This window comes from Canis lupus, chromosome 2 (assembly GCF_003254725.2).
Source record: "Canis lupus dingo isolate Sandy chromosome 2, ASM325472v2, whole genome shotgun sequence".
NCBI lineage: Eukaryota > Metazoa > Chordata > Mammalia > Carnivora > Canidae > Canis > Canis lupus.
Window position 1 is genome coordinate 23,585,296 of NC_064244.1, and position 20,954 is coordinate 23,606,249.

At 54.4% G+C, this 20,954-nt stretch overlaps 1 protein-coding gene and 1 long non-coding RNA gene across 19 annotated transcripts in view; one reads left to right on the forward strand and one right to left on the reverse strand.

Moving 5' to 3' along the window:
* Positions 1-20,954, reverse strand: part of CELF2 (CUGBP Elav-like family member 2) — an 815,728-nt gene that overhangs the window by 30,525 nt on the left and 764,249 nt on the right. For all 18 annotated transcript variants that reach the window (XM_025445402.3, XM_049100929.1, XM_049100920.1 and 15 more), the window contains one exon: positions 15,395-15,529. In XM_025445402.3, coding sequence (XP_025301187.1) covers positions 15,395-15,529 — 135 coding nt within the window. The remainder of the gene's footprint in view (positions 1-15,394; positions 15,530-20,954) is intronic.
* On the forward strand, positions 703-14,365 carry LOC125753606 (uncharacterized). The gene is made up of 2 exons (XR_007405788.1): positions 703-1,646; positions 14,015-14,365. It is a non-coding gene; the product is annotated as an uncharacterized LOC125753606 (long non-coding RNA).

The window sequence follows — 20,954 nt, forward strand, 5'->3', positions numbered from 1 at the left end:
TAGCCACCTGTAAGAATCTTTTGAACTCTAGCAAATAATCTGTTTAAAGCAAAACACCTCAACTTTGTCACATAACCAATCTCAATCATGTGCTTTAAAGCCAAATATTCAAAAAAATAAATAAAGCTAAATATTCAGCAGACACACAACAAAGGAAGAGATACCAGACATGAAAGACAGAGACACATTAAATGCCCCCCCACCCCACACCTATTTTCCTATTTCTGTGTTGGCCCACTGGCAAGGCACTGCCTTGGCTACCTGCATGCTGCCCACCTAAAATTCCCTTTGGTCTCCACCGAGAACTCCATCCTTCAGCTTCTCAATCAAATGGTCTATGGCCCACCAAAGGAACATTCTGGGAGAAGAGCAGTAAATACCTGTGGGCTCTTCGTCATCCACAGCACCTCTTATAGGAGAAGGCTGTTCCATGTGTGACCAAGCCAAGAGGAAGGCAAGTCAGGGAAGCAAGCCTGTCTTCCCTTGCTCATGCAGTGCAGGTATCACTTGTCACAGGTCACCTCTTCAGCCTGTTTTACTACTGGTTAGAAACTACAGATGAACCCAAAGAGGTTATGACTGGCCAGCTGGCCGGGAGGTAAAATGGCCATGCGACCAAAGTCCTGTGTTTATCACCTCTCATGGCAGCACAGTTCTATGTTTTCTTATGAAAAAATGTGAGTGGGGGGAGAGGGGGGCGGTGAGAGGGCAAGAGGCTGGGGTTGGGGGGGATGGGGTGGGAAAGGGAGGGTGGTGAGCACGCTCCCACTTTGACCTGGTCACGGGACGGCTTTGCTCTTCTGACCAGTTAATACATCATTGGGAAGGCGCCAGGCTCAGTAACTTCCAGACACCTGTCCCAATCGAAGGGGGAAGATGGGCTCTTCCTCCTTGGAACCGTGCTAGATCTTGGATCAAAAATATATTGGAAGAGCTTCTCTGCCCAGGGCAAACTTCAGGTCAGAGAAGGAGGGCCTAGATCATGAGGTCCCTTGCTACGCCAGGGTAAAAGAAGGCAGGAGGGAAGTAGAGAAAACAATCCTAGGTGAGCTAGAATAACCACGGTCTAGGACCTCAGGGAACGCCAAACGCTGGCTTGCCCACCCAGCCCGGGGATTTCTCTTCCTTAATCCCCATCGACAGGGCTGACCGCCACACACATTCCTCAGTCCTGGCTGGATCTTCCAAGGCAACCCATGAACTAGACTGGGAGTCTCCTCTCCACTTTGCAGATGTGAAGCAGAGGGTCAGGCTGAGTGGGTCTGCCCCGTGCACACAGCGACAGGTGGTACAGGATGGGCATCTCATTTGTTTTCTTTTTATGCTTATTTATTCCAGAGATAAATGCTTATTCTTATTTTCCTGAGCTTTCTAGAGAGAAAAGGCCTTTTGCTTCACTTCCCAGGAAGAAGTCCCCCCCCCCGCTCTGCTATATGGATAAACTGGACCCCCACCCTTCCAGCCTCCAGCAGCCTTGATCTTCCTATTGGGAGGCAGGGTGCCCAATGTAGCTGGAGCGATGGGAGAGGAGCTGACATCCACGGGACCACGGGATTAAAACACAAGACATCAGTGGGTGCTTGATGAAGGCCTTCCTGTTCTCTGATCTCTTTCTGTTTGAATTCCTACATTACTGGAGAGGCCAGGTAAGTGTATTTGGGTCCCAGGGCTATGTCTGGAGAGAGAGACAAGAATTACTACTCTATGCTCTACAGTTCCCCCGAGAGATGTCTGTGTTCTAATTTCTGGCACTTGTGACTATGTTAGGTGACATGAGCGAGAGGGATGACAGGCTGCTATTCAGCAGACCTTGAGATGGGGAGATTGTCCTGGATTACCCGCCTGGGTTCCTGTCAGGGGGAAGAGGGGCTTGAAAGAGCCAGAGAGGCAGCAGCGTGAGATGTACTTGCTCTGGAGACAGAGGAAGGGGCCATTTGTCGAGGAAAGTCTGCGGGACTTTCCAGAAGCTGGGAAAGCAGGGAAATGGACTCTTCCCTAGAGCTTCCCGAAAGGACTGTACCCTGTGGTCCCCTGACCTCAGCCCAGTGAGCATGCTGAGCTTCTAGACCTACACAGGGTCAAAGATTATACATTTGTGTTGTCTTGAGCCCGTGTTTGCGGCGATTTGTCACGGCAGCGATAGGAAACTCATACATTCTCCGATTCGGCTTCACCAGGAATAAAGCGAATCGTGGTGGGAGCTGGCATCTATGGAGGGCTTACGCCGTGCCAGCCTTTGTTCTAAGCACTTCACGTGTAGTAGCTCCTTGAATTGTTTGCAGTTATCTTACGAGGCAAAGTCACTGGTGGAAGGTCACACACAGCTATGGGTTGGAAAGCCAGGATTTAACCCAGCTCCCTGGTTCCAGAAAGTTAACATTCTGCTGATATAAACTTAAATGCCTATTTTGCATCTTGCATCTCTGTGTGGCCGCGACTGAGATCTATTTACAGAAGCAATGAACTTGCAGTCATTCAGACTCCCCGTTGGTCCTAGGGCTCCGGCCCTGCCATCTCTAAGACCTCGGGCAATCCCTAAACTTAGCTGAGCTTCAGGATGATCCTTAACACGGAAATACCGTGACCCACCCTGAGAAGTGACGTGACCATCAAATGGTCAAATGAGGTGGCCCTGATGTCTGGCACACAGCAGGTGACTGAGAAACACTGATGATGATCTACACTCCGAGGCTGAGAATCTGGTCATCCTGTCCTCCGATTCACGCAGATTCGACACCTCCCCATACAGAGGCAAGAGAGTACTCGGGGGACAGCTGGCCTCCTAGCCTGGATGGCTGGTCTTGTCGTCGGGCACCTCAGCCCATGTGTACGCTCCTGAGAGTGAGGAAGAGGGTGATCAGGCCTGCCAGGCACGCTGATGAGAAAAACAGTGGACACAGAGGTCAAACTCAGCCCAGGGAGGAGAAGACTACGGGAAGAGCTGGTGTTGGGGGCTGACATCAGAAAGATAGCTTCTGTAGCTCAGGAGACCAAAATGAGGACCCCCGGGTGAAGGCCTCAAGGGGGCAGGTACAGCCGAGGAGAAGAGTCTGTGGATCGCAAGTGGCCTCAGTAGCATGTCCTCCCCGCTGTGGAACCATGAACGCCAAGGCCACCAGGCGGCCCCTGAGCCTACACTTGATGGATCTGGAGGTCCAGTCGCCCAACTTTGGAAAAGTCCTTACGGTTTCTACTAGTGCCAAACCCATGCTGGCTGCATCTCCTGGCAGAGAAAACCCCCAGGCCTCCAAGCAGGAAGAAGTCGGAGGCAGCACTTTGGCGAAGGTTCCCACTGGCACTGCCCACAGCGTAACTGGACGTGAAGACCCCAGGCCGGGATCCATACCCACAGAAGCCCGAGCCCGGTCAAGCCTAAGACACAACGCACCTTGTACTTCCCCTTTCCCGCCCACGGAGCACGGCTGGCCGGAGTCCTAAACGGCTCCACCACAGAGAAAACAACACGGGGAGAAGCCCAGACTTGGGGTGGCAAGTGTCCGCCCCGTGGCCCCGGGGCTGCTGAGCTGCTCTGCCGGCCACTTGGGGGGAGCTCAGCTGTCTGCCGGAGGCCGAGACCACGCTGCCCTTTGAGGACCTGTGCCCATGCACACATTTAAAGGAGAAATTCACTTTTTAAAGATTACAGTCTAGGACCCCCTGAACTACAGTCGCCTGGAGGTTACCTCGGGGCCCCTGCACCAGAATTTCTGGGTGCGGGGCCTGGGACTTAATTTAGCACGCCCTCCTGGTGTATCTCCTGTTCACTAATGTGTGAGAGCCACTGGTCTCAGAGGCGCCCCAAGTGCCGTGGCACCCGACTCCACCAGGCGGGGTGTGGAATGTCTGGGGCCGGAGAAGGTGGGAGGTTCTAGGGGAGGTAAGGTTGGGCTTGTGATAGGAAGGGAGCAGGTGCTGGGAGGCGCGGAACCTGGAGTGAAAAAAAAAAAAAATCTCAGGCTACTGAGTTACGGTTCTATCTTCCATATGGAAAAAAAAAAAATTCCCACCAGCAGGTACACTTGGTTAATGAGGAGCTGTGCCTAATTTCCTAGAGCCTGACACATACCAGGCATCAAATATTTGCTGAATGAATACATGAAAGGGATCCTGAAGCCTGAGACAGGCACACTGGAGGCCGTGTCCACTTTCCCATGGGACAAGGCCAAGGGAAGCCCGTTGCACCCTACGCTGTGCCTCACAGGGGGCCCCCAAGGCCACAGCAGAGCTGGGGGCTATGGATCTCCCCAAACTCCTCCTGGTTGCTCACAGGCCACAGTGTGGCTATTTTAAAAAAAGAGAATGGACAAAGCCATTGCCGCCTCATCACCAACGTAACTCCCATGTAGGAGGCGGTGGCCAAGCTGGCACCCTGGGGGCCTCCTCAGTGGCGGCGGGGCGGGCACAGGGCCCAGGCCAAGAGCAGCCTGGCACCTCCCCTCCCCTGCAGGGACACAGGTAAACGCTGCTGGAAGGTGGGAGGAAGACTGAGAGTCCTAGTCTGGGGTGATGTGGCTATTCCTCTGCCCTTTTACAGATTCCAGACCCAGAGGGAGCGGTAGTGGGGCGAGGGGCGAGGGGGTCTCTCCCACTTACCGCTTCCCCTCTTACAACGTCCCCCCCACCCGATCACTGCCCCTTTCTCCTCGTCTGCTGTCCGTGTCTGGCTCACACCTACCCCAGAAACGAGCAAGCTAACTAGGATCCTGGTGCCTCAGTTTCCCCACGTTATCCACCCTCCCTCTGCCCTTGGACGGTGAGAGATTTCTCTTTGAGCCACAGCAGAACAACGTTAACGGCAGATGAACACTCGGATGGTGAAAGCACAGTGGCTTTGTGCTTTAGAAAATACCTGCGAACAGCAAACCATCTACACTGACCAAATGTACTGAGGACCCAGAGCCCGTGGTTGCCTTTCCGTCCCAAACAAGCTCTGACTCTGTTGCAGGCGCAGGGGAGGCCACGAGGAGGCACAGTAATGGGGCCAGGATGCCAGCCCTGTCGTTATCAGCTGCTCACAAGCCTGGGGCATTCCCACAACACCGGGTGTCTTGGGGGGGCAGTGACTCCATGGGAACTGGGCTTCCGATTTTAGTTGATTTCCTGCAAGGTTTTTTTGGGGCGGGGTTGGGGAGAGAGGGACGACAGGGTAGGAGGAGGCTGATTATCTCAGAAGCTGGGGTTAGAGGGGTGCCCGGGTGGCTCAGCAGTTGGGCGGCTGCCTTTGGCTCAGGCCATGACCCTGGGGTCCTGGGATCGAGTCCTGCATCGGGCTCCCCGCAGGGAAGCCTGCTTCTCCCTCTGCCTTTACTTTAGTGTTGTCTTTTTTTGGTTTGTTTTTAAAAGTGAAAGTGTGCATTCTACGTACATATTAACCTCAATATTTCAGTAAAAGTGAATAATTCCACTTCACAACTGAGAAAACTATTAAATAAAGATGAAATGACTTGCTCCAAAACAACTCTTGGTCAAGATGTCCACATATCCTAGGAAAGAAAATGAAACTGTAACTTCTCTAGAACATTCTCCAGATTGCCTCCTTTTTAAACCTCTGCCCTGGGTGTGACCTTTTTTGTTTCTAGCACTACACACTTAAATTATTATTATTATTATTATTATTATTATTATTATTATTATTTAGGATTTTATTTATTCATGAGAGACAGAGAGAGAGAGAGAGAGAGAGAGAGAGAGAGAGAGAGAGAGAGGCAGAGACAGGCAGAGGGAGAAGCAGCTCCCTGCGGGGAGCCTGATGTGGGACTCGATCCCGGGACCCCGGGGTGATGCCCCGAGCCGAAGGCAGACGCTCCACCACTGAGCCACCCAGATGCCCCCAATATTGAAATTCTGAACCTACATGTGCTGTGACTACCCTTCTGCTCGCAGTTCCCTGCATGCTCACTGATCCTGGCCTGTGCCTGCTAGTGTCTCACGGGGGAAGACGGAGTTCCCTCTTCCGAGGCTCTCCCATCCCTGCACGCCGCGCCCTGTCATGCACGCCCATATGCGCACGGCAGGGGTCCCCCTCCCAGCTGGTGACAGAGCCGCCACAGGCCACCCACTGGGAGGGTCGATTCCGGCCCTCCGACCACCTTGTGCCCAGCCCATCCGTTTCGCTTCCCTTTGGCCTCCTCTCTCTTTCATTTTGGCTCCTCTTTAGCTGAGAAATACGTTTAGGTTTTCTCCGTCTTCACACCTCCTGACCCTTATACTTTTATAGACGTCTCCTCAATCACGGAGCTGCATGAACATAGCACACCTACGTGTGGGATTCTCACCTATGGCCCCACGCTCCTCCCCTCGCACGGCCTCCAGGGCTGTGGCATCTACTCCACAGCAGGGGCCAGGCCATGCAAGGTGGGGACCCGCCTGCCCAGCTGCTAACTTCGAACAGAGGGCTCTGTGCTCTCACTGCCATCCCCTTCCCGCCTGAAACTCCTGTGGCCTGGCTCCGCGCTCCCCGCGGCCACCACGTGGCTCCTCTGGCCTGCCCGCACATGCCGTCCTCGGCCAGCGCGCTGCACGCAGCCTCCTCCTCGGCTCTGTCTGGCGGTGGTCACTTGATGCTCTCACCCACCCCCACACTTCAATCCGTCCCCCCACCTCTGTTGCCAACTCCCCAGCTGCCCTTCTAGCTCTAAGCTCCACGACAAACTCGGCGGCCACATGGCGGACGCTCGGTGGACGTGATCACATGTGTGCCTCGGCTCAGCACGTGCAAAATCGACCCATCACCTGCCACAAGCTTTGCCTGCTCCTTCCTGCCTCCCTTCTCTACGGATCGAAATGCTGGGCCCCACATGCAACACGCGTCTTCCACCTCCAGCTCCTCGTTCCCGTCCTCACGCACATCTGCTCAGCAAGGCAAGTCCCGTGGTGGACTTTTTTGTGCTCAAAGCCCTGCCTTCAAGAGAAAGTTCTGGCTCCTTACCCTCGGCATTCAGGGCCCCTCCCTGGCCCTGATTTCCCATCCGTCTAATGTTTGCGAACAAGGAGATGAGTTTCCAGTGGCTGGCTAAATCATTTTCCAGCATTTTCTCACATTTGGGCACATTTGCCAGACCTTCGATTCTTTTTCGGCATCTCAAAATCCTACCTTGTCTTAAAGTTTGGGCTCAAATGTCAGCTGTTCTATCACAGATTTCCCCCACCCCCTCAGGACAGAACGTCTCCTGTCCCCAACACCTCGTACCTGCTTTAACTGACTTTGCGCTTCTCAACCAGATGGATCTGATGGGTGCATTCTGCTTACTTTTTGCACGTTGCCCCTACATCTAGTCCATAGCAGCTCATGGGATCCAAGCACCTAGGAACTAAATGTTCCTACATTGTTGCTTTCAAGTATTAAAAGATACACCTTAGATCCTAAACCTCTGGGAAGCGTGACTAGCAACATTCGTTGGCAACAGTTGGCCGGAAAGGTTTTCTCACCTGTAACGTAAAAAGCAATTAAGCGACCCATGCATGCTTCTTACCAGTGTTGGCAGCAGTAACACGGCGGCAGCCCAGGTAGTCTCCCCCAGGTAGTTGGGGGAGAGGAGACTCTCCTTGTGTCATGCAGAAAACACACCTCTGAGCTGGTACGCATATCACGAAGGCATCTGATGCCACACGACGTCAGAGGCCGTGCCACTAACACTTGGCACAGCACAGACTCCAGAACCACTGCAAGCCAACATACAAAGAACAGGGGCCCACATCTGAAAAATCTTAAAAAGCGGCCCCAAAACAAGGCACGAGCACAACACAGAGTGGCAAGTGGGTGACGGCCCTGGGAAGGCACATGGGGCCTGTCCACCCCGGGACGATGGGCACAGGAAAAATGGGCTGGTGTCTCTGCGGAGAGGGGGTGACCCATAAATGCCTCTGCCCCCTGGCTGGGCAGCTTTATGAGGCTTTAGATGGGCTCAGGGCTGTCAAGAGACTGTAGTGTGCTCCAGGCCAGGGGCTCCCTGTCAGCCGTGTGGCTGCCCATCTGCCTCGCCATGTGTTCCAATGGCAGGAGTGGCTCTCTGGCAGATTAGGACACAGGGATGACTTAGGGAAGCGGCCGCCGGTCCGCCTCTGTGGCCCAACAGGTTTCCCATTTCCTGGATGGTAAGTGAGATGTAAGGTAAAATTCCACATCAAGACGCCGGCACACGCGCGGAGCCCAGCGACACTCTCCTGGGTTGGGACATATCTGCGTGGTGGTGGTTGCTATTGTGATTTGTTTTTAAACCCTAGAAGTAGGATGATCAATGCCAAACAAATCAAGAATCACGTACTAGAAAGACCACTAACTAATCCCCCCATCCCACACACAAGAGTAGGTCTTGAATGCCTAAGAACTTTGGAAATAACTTGGTTCTCCTGAAATGTTTCCGTTGAGAGGCCACGGAGCAGACGTGCAGGTACACCTCTCACTGTGACTCGCTTCACTCCCATTCTCAGAACTTCGTGCTAAATGTGCAAACAGTGGCAAAGCTTACAGAAGAGGGAGAGAGCAGAGGAAGAAGATCCCCGCCCCCCCTTCCCCACTTTGGCCTCATTCACGAAATTTTGATAGAACATAAACAAAAGCATTGGTTTGGGTTTTTTTTAAAGGGTGTCAAAGTTACAGTTCATAGTCCAGGGCTCACCAGATCATTTGACTTTGGTGGAGATGCAGCTTTTTGAAAAGCTACGGCTAGGATAGAAACGACACGAGGGGGGTCCCTGGTTGGCTCAGCGGTTTAGCGCCCACCTTCAGTCCAGGGTATGATCCTGGAGACCCGAGATCGAGTCCTGTATCGGGTTTCCTGCGTGGAGCCTGCTTCTCCCTCTGCTTCTGTCTCTGCCTCTCTCTCTCTCTCTCATGAATAAATAAAAAAAAAAATTAAAATAAAATCTTTAAAACAAACAAAAGCAAAACAAAACAAAACAAACTCCACGAGGGTGCGGATTTTTGTCCGCTTCGTCCACTGACGGGTTTCAAGCGCCTAGCCCAGTCCCGGGTGCACAGGAGATGCTCAGCAAATACGTGCGGACTGAATGAAAAAAATACGTCCCGAAATCATAGTCACTAACTATGATGACATTTTATTTTTGGAGCTTTTACATCATGTTCAATTCCATTCACGTCAATGAAAATAAGGCGAGCCCGGTAATGTCAAGAACAAGTTAACACACGGAACCCTTCTCAAAGGAAAAAAAATGTTGAGACTTGCAGGAAGTGAGCAAAGAATGGAACTGCCAGTTCTTTCTGTAGCAATAGGGTGTGAAGCTGTTTGATCCAACCCCACAGATAAATAGCTAATTTTAACGACCTTCCCATTGAAACACTTAAAAAGTGTAGCTAATGACAGGGAAAAACTGAGTGTTTTGAGACTTTTCTCTGGTAATAAGCAGTGGAAAAAGAGGAGCGTCCAGAGAAAGACGGGGGCGGGGGGGGGGGGGCGGTCAGAGACGCAGGTCAAAGCTGAGTACAGCGGAGGTGAGAGCATCCAGGCAGCGGACCGGGCCCTTGCCTTAGCTGACCGGCGCCGGCACGCGGAGGGCGCTGTGCTCCCCGTGAGGCACCCAGGCTTCAGGGGTGCTCGCTGGGGAGGATCTTTCTAGAGCCCACACTGGAGTAGATGGTTCCTTTCAAAATGAAATGCCTTTATTTGACTCCAGACTCTCACATCTGTATCATGACATCAGAACATTTTGAAAGCCAATCTAGGTAAAATGATTAAACACCTGCTTTATGGGGTTTTGTACTAACCTAAACTAGCATGACTCATCCTTCAGGAACCTGTCAGACCGGAATACGCATCCGTAAGGTGTGGCTGGTTTTTGGATTGCTGGAGCCCAGGATCCCGGGTCGAAGGTGGCTGTGAGGACCCTGTCACTCGTCACCAGGGCGGAGCCAGGTCCCTTCTCAGAGATGTGCGCACTGTCCCAGGCCCAACAGAAGCTTCTAAAACACCTGTCCTAAAACACTGACACGTGGCTACTCGAGTGAATTAGAAACCATCCGAGGGCCTGTGATGTACTGTTCCAAAAGCAAGGGGCATGACCGGTAAATAAACTGTTCCTACTTCGAGTGAACTGACTATTGAGACAGTGAGAGACAAGGCAGGTGCTCAAACCACCATCCTACAGAAGAAAAATACGTGTTCTAGTAGAAGTATGACGACTGTACCTGGGTAGCCCATCAGGGTAGATGGCATTTCTAGAAGCCTCTTCCCAGCTGGACGCTGCAGCTTGCCCTCCATTTCCACCCACAAGGAGCATCTAAGGGAGCTCAGGCTTCGAACCTGTCAAGTATTTATGCTACAACTGTAATGCGGAAGCACTTAATTCTTCCTGGGAGGCTTCCTGGTGGAGGGGACATTTGCCCTGATTCTTAAAAGTATTAGAGTATTAAAAGCAATTTTTATCAATTACTGTGAAACTTTTTTTTTTTTTACTGCAGCTTTATTCACGTAGTATACAAACTACACCTTTTACCACGTGCATTAAGAACGCCAGACTTAAACCCACATATTAATCTCCCCAAGCGCTGACGCCGCAGTAAATTAGCGACACAGGAGTTTCAGAGGAGGAAACAGGCGAAGGCCCTACAGGCCGAGAAGCCAACAGGAACAAAGGCCCATAGCCTGTTTGGAGAGGATGGAGAAGTGCCTGATGCAGCTGGAGGGGAGCTGGAGGCGGGGCGGGGTGGGGTGACGGCCAGAAGTGTAGAGGGAGCCTGGGGAGCACCCAGAACGCCGCGCCAAGCGGCCTCTTGGACTCTGGGCGGTGCCGAACCGCATGGCAAGTCTGGCCAACCTGTCTTGTTTCGCCATCAGTGTGCAAAGTGGACGGAGGGCGAGAGTGGATGTGGAGGCTGTTGTGACGGCACGGGGGAGTGTCGACTGCGAGGGCAAAGCAGGATGCTCCAGAGAAGGCACCAGAACTGCCTGGATGTGTGGCGGAGAAACACAAGCTACCTAGACCTGGTATAAAGTGGCTGAGGGAAGGTGACATGAGCCACGTGGCGGGGACAGAGGGCAGGAGGGAAGCACTGCTTTGGGGACGAAGCTTCTTTTCAGGCTTCCCAAGTTGTGGGACCAGAGGGGCAGCCTCGGGGGGTGGGGGGGTGGCCTCTCCCAGCATCTGCTGTCCATCTGTCCCTCTCCTGGCTCCATCACACTCCACCCTGGTGCTCCTGTCCCGCGTGTGACGGCTCGGGTGGGGGGACTGTGGGGCCCACTCACACCTCTGCACATGACACGGGTCCCCGGAGGGCACACGTGCAGATACACATACAGGCACATGACAGCCTCTGGGGTGACCCTGAGGATGACTCCCGGCCTCCCCCTCTGCTTTTCCCCACCACTGGCTGGCTGCCCTAGTGACAGGAGTGTGTGACGCTGAAGGTAACCCCTCACTGGTCCTTCCTACCTGGCGACCCCACATGAAAACAGCCCCAGGCTCCGTGAACCTCCAACAGCTCCCTAAGGAGGGGCCACTGTTTCCCTGGGACTGCACCTGTCACAGCCTTCAAGGACGCAAGCAACCTCTCCAACATGGGCAGGAAAAAATACTGCTAGGATTTGAAGGGAGAAGGCTTTGAAAAGCCAACAGTGGGAATGGAAAAAATCCTCCCCAACATTTGGAAATTCCTTATGTTATCAAAAGAAATTATCTATTATCCTGAAGTGTGTACTTGATTGAGTGCACTTACAGAAGCATTTGGAGAATTTTAAAACATCTTAAAAAAAAAAAACAATAACAGAAGGTGGTCAGTGGAATAATGTGGTACATGAACGTGGTATGACGTTTGAGGGAGAAAATGCTGAAGACGTGCGCCCGTGCGGTAATAATCACGCTCCCTCCCAAGCTCTCAGGATCACGGGGAATAAACAACAAATCCACGAGCTGGAGAGAAGACAAATATTGTCATCTTTCTTTAAGACCTCACTGCACACCTTGTAGACAATTTCCTTTTTTATACCAACACAGAGACACATTCCTCAAACACAGGTTCAGAATTTGGAGAAGAAATGACCCAAGAATTAATTAACTAAATAGGAGAATGAGGTAAACAAAGGAAAAATTATCATATCAAAATAAAAGACAAGAAACACGATTAAATTAATCTTCAAAAGACCTGTGAGAAACCCATAAAAGGCGTAATATGCATTTACCTGGTTTTTATTCTTTCATGATTTAATTTCTAATTTTATTCACTACCATCTGATAATTGCACGAAACACTTATTCTAACCATGGGCAATTTAAAACTATTTTAATTTTTATTTCAAGGCCATGAGACAAAGGAACCTATTTATTGCCTAAGGGGTTTTTTTTAACAAAAATTAAAGCTTAATCTTTCATGTTTTAAAGCATAGACTGTTTAAAATCATTTCTAATAATGCTTTAGGGAGACTACGCCTGCGTATGCAAAATTGAAATGATAAATTTACAATTATTAAAAAAAATTAATGGTTTGGGGGATTGAATTGTCCCTTTCCTTTCAAGACAGACTGTTCTGAAGTGTAGGGGGCATCTTTAAAAATGGGGTAAAGCCGGGGCTTGTGGGGAGCCACGTGATGGTTCATCAGCGCATCTCACAGGTGGGCTGGACTCGCTACCGGGACCACAATGGCAGGTCCCGCTTTTTATTATTTAAAAACAAATAATGGCATTGGCCTTGGGAACCCCTTCATAGGAAATTGCTCTGATGAAGTGGAGGGGCACGAATTCCACCAACCACATCTTCCATGAACTTTGAACAAGTCCCCGATGGAAATTAGACAAATAATTTACTTTCACTTAAATACCAGATATATATATTTTTTAAGTTAACGTTTAAGAAAAATAATTGCAACGTGGATTTAGAATCATTGCTGCACTTCAGGATTCTAATGAAATACGTTCAGCTCTTATGCAAAAGCTCAACAGAGGGGAGCAAAGCCACTTTCAGTGGTTCCTCCGCAGAATTCCTCTTTGAGAGCAGAGGCTAAGGACGCTTTGCTATGGGGGCGGGGGGAGGAAAGTAGGTCTCGGGACACATTTCCCCTTCTAGAAAGAGCTCAGGAAAAACCTGGGAGTGGTTAAATGTGTCTGAAGTTCCTTCAACATGCAGGCCATCATCGTCAGCTGTCTGAGAAGCCCCCCCCCCGCCCCACCTCGGGGAAGAAGCTCACAACATATTTGAGCCGCTGACCCTACGGGACGGGATGCTCGGGGATCCAGGCCTGCAGCAGGGGCCTCCCCCCGCCATCCATGTGGCCTCCGTGTCCCTTTCCTTGCCGTCATATGGTGTCTAGTGTGTCCTCACAGCACTGCCGGGCCCATACGGGGCTCTGACTCACTTACTATCTGAGACCCCCCAATCCGGTGGGAGGTGCGGGGCAGCAGGGGCACGTCTGTGCTGCCCGGGGTCCTCCCTGCTCCTCACCCCGACACGCAGGCCAGCGCCTGACCCCACCTGCTCTACCAACCCCTCTGTCTACACCGACCGGCTCGCGTCCCATTTGCACTTGGCTGCTTAAACCACCAAGTCTTCTTTTAAAGAATGAGACATCCAAATATTAGTTCCGAGTCCCCAGAGCCAAGGGACATTCCAGCCCAAATATCACATATTCTAACAAAATCACACGAGCTCTCACACGCAAGCCACAGGCCACATATCATTAGCCCAAATGCCCACTTAGGATAATGGCCCGTCTCTGGAATGACAGGACAATTTTTTATGTCGCTATGGCACTAAATATATCAAAGGCAAAGTCTTTAAGGGCTGGTGGTCCAAATTGGGCTAAATGGCCCCTTGGCCCTTAAGGAAAAGTTTTCTTTTTTGCCTCCACTTTATTGCCCATGACGTGATCAGTTTCTTCTGGTTCCTCTTAATAAAAGGAAGAGAAGGTGAAGGCCAAGGTTGGAAAAATTATAATAATTCACTTTTGCCAAATAAAGCTAACATTGTTTTTTGTTTGTTTTTTTAAACAGCTAATCCTCTTTATTTTTACGTAAGCAAATAGAAAGCATCCAGACTGTCCATGACTCACAGCTTTTTTTCTCTCCAGGTAAAAGAGAGTAAAAAATATCAGCTTCTGACGAAAGACACAGTAAAATGCGCACACGATACTTTGTGCTCCTTTAATGGAATCTCTCCATAGACCTCACAGGGGAGAGAAACATCCTTATTTAAGGAAAGACTTTCAACCTGGTTTATAAAACAGGTAAATCAGCGAGGTCAAATGTTTAATTTGCTTTTAAGAAAAGTCACTACTATTTTCATGGAGGGGGGAGGGTGGGAGTTGATGTCAAAGATGTCTTTTTCTTAAACAGGGTCACCGAAGGATTTATTTAAATAACGAGTGTATATTGTGTTAGTGTTATGACCTAATATGCTGGAAAAAAAAAAAAGGCGGAAAGTTGATTTTTTTGGAAATACCACGTAGGGCACCAAATGAGGCCCGCAGATAGCGACGGTACATTTCGGAAGGTATCTTAGAGAACGAAGTTACCGCACCTCTGTGCTGCTGCTGGGCCGGGGCGGGGGTTGCGAAGGGGGGGACGGCGCGTGGACGACGATCCCCTGCTGCCTCCCCTGCGTGTCCCTGCAGACCAGCCTCTAAGACCGTGTGCGACACCCAGCGTGTCATCTACGAGCCACGGGCCGTGGCCCTCACGAGCCCTAGGAGAGCGGCCTGCCCTGCGCCCTGCTTCCTTTGGGGTTTCCTGACAGTGAGCCCTGAGCTAACCCTCCCGAGTTTTGTGGACACCGACCACGTTCCGGGCAGAGCCTGCGGAGGCCTGGGGGTCTGCAGAGCTGGGGGGGAGCCCGGGAGCACCGCTGTCCTCCTCCGCGCACCCGGGGTGGGCAGGGGCGCTCATCTCTCAAGGTCTAGAAAATTCAGGGAGGAAGGAAAGCCAGCAAAACAGTTTTGAAGACCCAGATCGTGGTATCCAAGCAACCACATTATGTCTGGCTCGGATGAAAAGAAAAATGGCATCTGCTTTTGAATAAGGCGGCAACAGTTCCGAGGAGAAAGACTTTAAACGGCGTCGCCCAGAAGGCGACCCGGAGCCACCACGAGGATGGGCCTCCCTAGACAGTGGCTTCTGAAAGCACGCGGGTGCGCAGGCCGGGGCTGCCGTGGAGCAGGCCCGCTGCACCCCCGGGGCCCCGGGGGGTCAGCAGGGGTTCCTGGATGGCCCCGATGGAGACAGCAGAACAAACAGGGGCACTGGCGCCCACCGGACAGCGTGGCTGGGACGGGGTGAGCGGGGACGGTCACCAGCACGGTGGACCCCCTGTCTTCCTCGGAAAATCAGACACACAGGCACTCAGGCCTGGTGTCCTCAAGGACCTTTACACGGACCCAACGCCCCCCGGCACCGACGACACCTGCTGCCCCCCCCCAACTATGTCCCCAGAGGGAAGACAGCAGCCCCCTTACCGGGACTGGTGAGGGCTCCCAGGGCGCTGCTCGTGGTGGACAGAGGGTTTGCATTGGTGGTGGTGGCTGAGGTCTGGGCCGCGGCTGCGGCCGCCGCCAGTGTCGCCAGGTTCTGCAGCTGCAGAGCATTCATGCCTGCGGAGGGAAGAGAGTTGCCACGTTAGCAAGGGGCTGGCGCGGCCGCGCTCTGGACCCTGGGCGGGCCCGGTGCCCCCCATCTGTCCTCCCCCCGGAAGCGGCAGACAGGGAGACCGTGCGTGTGCACTGGTCCATGGCAGGGCTCGGCGGGGCCCCGGCGGCCACGACCCTTACGAGCTCCTGCTCCCAACCCCAAGTGCATGGGGCTCCGGTTCGGCCCCCCACAGCTGTGCGATCGGGGCCACTGCTCCCCGCCTTTGTTTCCTGCACAGCCGCGTCCCGCCAAGGGCAGATGACACCTGACGAAGGACACGAGCCGCGCAGCACAATGACGGGCGCAGGGTCGAACCCAGGGAGTCCTCCGGACCCTGCCGCCGCGACGGCCATCGCTGTCCTCTCCCCAGGCCTGCTGTAAACGTGAACTCTAAAACGGGCCCACGGGGGGCCCACGTAACATCCGATGAATGCAAAAAATACAAAAAAAAAAAAAAAAAAAAAAAAGAATGAATAAAAATGGCAATGCTGTCATATTTTTATTTGTGAAGTGCTTGTGTTTGCATTTTTGTGTTCTGGAGAAGGGCCACGTTTAGCTGGCACGGATCTGGCTACTGAAGACTGAGAAAGGAGGCAGAAGGAAGGGAAACTGCAAGAAGGCGAGGGTGGGAGCAGCGGAGACGTGGGGGTGGCACCTGTCCGGGGGGGGGGCTCGGGGGGGCCGGCGTCGCCTCCCCACCTCAGTTTCTCAACCCGAGGGGCTCTGAACGCTCAGTCTTTCTCCATCATTCACTTCACACTAAAGTACATCCCAGAAGCAGGAAACCATGGTTCTCTCCCTCGACGGATGAACTTTACGCACAAAGACACTAGAGTTAAGTGATCCGCTTAATTCTACCTTCTTCTCATGTCTCAAATCCAGGTACTTAAAAAATGCCTACTGAGCAAATTCAACCTGCTTTGGAGAGACTGGCGGGATCACGGCTTCCTTCTAGGCCGGGGCGGTGGGCGGAGGGGTAGAGAACGTTCTGGCTCCGCGCAGGCTGCTGGGCGCCCTGGCCTGTCCCTCCGGCCGGCTGCTGCGGTCACGACTTGCTCCGACTCGGAGCTCCTGATGTCTCTGCTGCAAAACGGCTCCTCGTTTAGCTCCAAACGACAACTCTGCCTTCTTCCGGAGACCCCCAGCCTTCTCGGCTCGGGATGAAAGCCAAACACCTGTTTCTCCAAATCCACCTGGGGCGCAAGTATTTGCGGGGTCCCGCTCACTTCTGCAAGGAAAGCGCAGACGTCGGCAGCCTCGTTTGCTCCCCTTGGTGCAAACCGGGAACCAACTCTCTCTGCCCTTCCCCATGATCGAGGTCACACGGGGTCACGTGTGCAAGAACATGGGACTTGAGGAAGCTTGGTCTTGGGTTTCTGGGGGGTCCTTGAGGCAAAGGGGCCGCCTGGGCTCAGCGTGAGCCCAACATACTTCACGTCACACCTGTGTGGGCGACAGGGCCAGGCTCTGAGTGATGCTGGGGGGACTGAGGCACATTCCTTCGGACCCACGTGCCAATTGGCCCTCTTGTGACTAACGTCCCTCGAATTCTTTGGTGGCATGAACCACATAAGCAGACCGCGTTGCCCACACTCAGCTGTGCTGATGAGGGGGTGGCTTTGCACTGAGAGGCAGGCCCCCAGTGTGTGCCTGGCACCCATTAGCGGGCAGCTGGGCCACCCTCCTGGTTGGGGGTCCGGGGTCCTCCAGGACATCTCCCCCGAGCTGCCCGCAGGGGGGGAACCCCAGAGCTGGAAGGAACTCAGCCCACTCGCTGGGGTCGGAGACTCAGGTCCTGGGCGGAGGCCTGAGACCCTCGCGTCCGGGGCAGCGCTCCTGCCACATGTCACAGCTGCGCTCTGAGGAGGCTGAGTTTGTGTCCAACACGCACGCCGGTGCAGCGTCATCTGTAGGGTCTCCAGCCTCGCAGTTCGGGGCCACGGCAGTCACCACGTCTTCCCTTGACCTTACGGTGTGCGTATCTCTTACCCTCAGAGCTAGACACCAAGCTCTCCGGGGACTAAGACTTTGTCTGACCTTCCTGTCCACCTACACGGACAGACACACGCACCAGAGCCGCACACGGCAGGCGATGGGTGACCTACGCAGGACGGATGGACGGGGCGTCAAACAGTAAGAAGCCTTCACGAGCTGCACTAAAGAGCACCACCCGCTGCTTGTCCTTCAGTGTTTGTGGCAGCTTTACGTACGGCCTGTTTCCCTCGATGCTCGTTAATCTGTCCTACAAATGTTTATTAGAACCGCGCGTGGTCCTCATCTCACCGCTGGCACGGCCGGAGCCCAGCTGGCAGCGCACGGGTTTTCTACTCCGCTGTCCTCTGCCTGCAATCCCGGAGCTGCGGCCGGCTGTGTCGCCCTCAGTGTCCCCTCTAGCCCTTCTTCCCACGCGTCTCCCCCCAAGGGGATCTGCTGTCCTCTTCCTCCTTTCCCTGCCTCCAGCCAGGAGGGCCAGGCGGCGGGACCGCGGCTCTGGGGTGCCACAGTGGGTGGGGGGCCAACTGTGTTTGACGACCACACGGCAAGGAGAGCAGCAGTATGGGCCCAAGGAATCAGAGAGCAGGAGCGGAAAGGAGAGGCCGCTGTGATGGCCAGCCCCGGAGGGCCTTGGGGGGAAAGGGGGAGGGAGGTGAAGAGACGCAGTGGGCAGGAGGGCCCACGCGGGTCTGCCTTGCTCATCCATCTGTCCACCCACCCATCCATCCATCTCTCCATTCATTCATTCAGCCATCCATCCATCCGTCCGTCCGTCCATCCATCCATCTCTCCATTCATTCATCCATCCATCCATCCTTCCATCTCTCTATTCATCCATCCATCCATCCATCCATCCATCTTTCCATTCATTCATTCATCCATCCATCCATCCATCCATCCATCCATCCATCCTCCATCCATCCATCCCTCATTCGTTCATTCGGCCATCCATCCACCCACCCACCCACCCAACCACGTGTCCATCTGTTCAGCAGCTACCAAGGGCCGCTGAAGGCCAGCCCCGGGACACCCAATTAAGGATTAAGTGGAAAACAAGACTCCGTCCGCTCCAAGAAAGTTGCTGTATATGGGAGCACAGAGAAGCCAGGGACCGGAGGGTAATCCTGCTTCATCTGTTTCTGGAAATAGGCCCAGTCTCGGAAGATCATTCTCACTCGTGGAGGGGAGACACGCACAGGAAAGCACGTGAAGGAGGCAGGGGCTCCCCAGCAGAGGATCTCGCTCTCCGTTCTAGAACTCTCAGGCCGCATGCGGCTCCTGGGAGGATCCCTTCTCCACCCCCCCCCAAACCAGTGCTCAGCGCCCCCAGGTGGTGGGGAGATGGGCAGTGGGGAGCAGCTACCAGCCTGCCTTGTCTGCGCTCCCCTCTTCTGGGGGCACAGGCATCCCTCCCTGTCCTGGGCTGTGTGCAGGCCCCCCTCTGCCTGCAGCAAGAGCCCCTATTTCCCAGAGTCGGGGGTGGGCTGGTGGAGGGCAGGCCATGGCCTGAGTCCCGGCTCCACCCCACCTCCCGAGCACCCGTCCCCGCCCACGTGCTTCGGATTCCCGGGATGCACAGTGGCAGCAAGACACATGGTCCTCTTGACGCCTCGGGACACGCAAAGCTCAAGGAAGACCACAGGGCGCCAAGGTAGCCGAAACAGGGTGACAGGCAGCCCCCCTCCGGTGATGTGGCCTCCCCGGTGATGACAGGGGCCAGGCATGGTTCTCGGGCTCTACATGGGCTCTAGCTCAGTGTACGTAAAACCCCGCGTGACCAAGTCATTGCTGACACCCACACAATACAGGCGGGGAGAGCCAAGGCCCCAAGAGGGTCAAGCCCAGGGAAGGGGGGCCCCGACTTCTCCCAGTGAGCCCGGCCTCCCCTGCGGCCTCGACCTCCCCGCCTGCTCCTTCCGTCCTGCTTGCACCTGCAGTTCTTGCCTCCCCCTCCTCGTGCTGCTTGCTCTCAGCAGGCCCCACTGCACTCTGCCCCTTGAGGTTTAGGGGGAAAGGGGGGTTGGCAAGGGAGAAGGGGGTGGGTCTCGGGGTTTCCAAAGGAGACATTTGCCTGCAGGGCGGGGGCGCTTCCAGCAACAGGCTCGCATGCAGGGAGGCTGCACGGGGTGACGGCTGGGCTGGCGTGATGGAGGGACACCCCGGGTCCGACGGGCAGCCTCCTCCGCACTCCCCGCTGGGCCCGGGAGCAAGGCCCTGCGCACGGTCCCCGCTGGGAGTCACCCAGGAACTGTGTCGCACCCGTGCACTGCCTCTTGTTCCCTAATCCACACCATTGATCCTTGACTCGCCTAACATGATTGCCTCTTCCAGTCATTACCGGGACCCCCGGCAGCTTGGATGGCTGGTCTCGGTGTCCTTGGGGAGCACGTGGGCTGTGACCTCTTTCTAGTTAGTCCCAAGCATGTTGCACGGCTGGGTCCCTCCTGCACGTTCCTCACCTCAACTCAGGTCACCCACCAATAGGATGCGGGGGTGGGGGAGCTGGGAATGCCCCGAAACTGCATAAAAGTGCATGTGTGGCATGTGCGCCTCGTTTCTGCGGATAGATCCTGGAGGTGACGAACCCCCAACCCACTGAGAGGTGAGAGGCCTGCGCTCGGGCAGCGGCTGGGATCAGGGGGTCGTGGGGGGGTCAGAGAAAACTGGGGCTTGGATCCGACTGTGCAGAGGAGGGAAACCGAGGACAGACCAGCTCTAGCTCCTGTTCTGAACCCCAGGGGCACTCTCACTGAGGCGGCACCGAGCAGCCCCCTCTGCGGGTCTCGAGCTGTGGCCTGGCCGCAAGGCAACAGGCACCTGCTCCCCGCTGTGTGGCCTCCCGTCCAGCCCGAGGGGGGCCCAAGCCTCGTCCCGCAGTGTCCCTCAGGAAGACAGCCTCCCATGAGTGGCGAGGGCCTGCTGGGTGCTGCTGGCACAGCCCCGGGTCGCAGGGCCCGTCCTGGGGTACACTGGGTGCCCGAGCACTTCCCCCAGGGCCCGGGATTTGGAGCCTTCCCTGCCACCAGCCCACCAGCCTGGGGTGGCTGCGTGGCTCCTGGGCCCCCACCTGGACTCCCGCCTCCAAGGGGCCCAGCCTGCCCTGGCCGCCCTGGGTCTCCCGGGCTCTGCGCCTTCCCATTTCTGTTCTCTCCTATTGTTTCTTGCGTTTTGGGATGCACGAGCCACCCTGTTCCCTCCATGGAGCCACCCAGAGAGGGCCCGGACGGGGCGGTCTCACCAGGGAGTGGCCGCGAGCTCTGTGGTCTCCAGAGAAAAGTGACCCCTTTTAACCTCAGCTCGCACTCTGCTCCCAAGGGGCACCACGCAAACCAGGGGCAACAATCTGGGTGACTAGAAATCCAAAACAGTTCAATACATTTTATGAAATCCCAC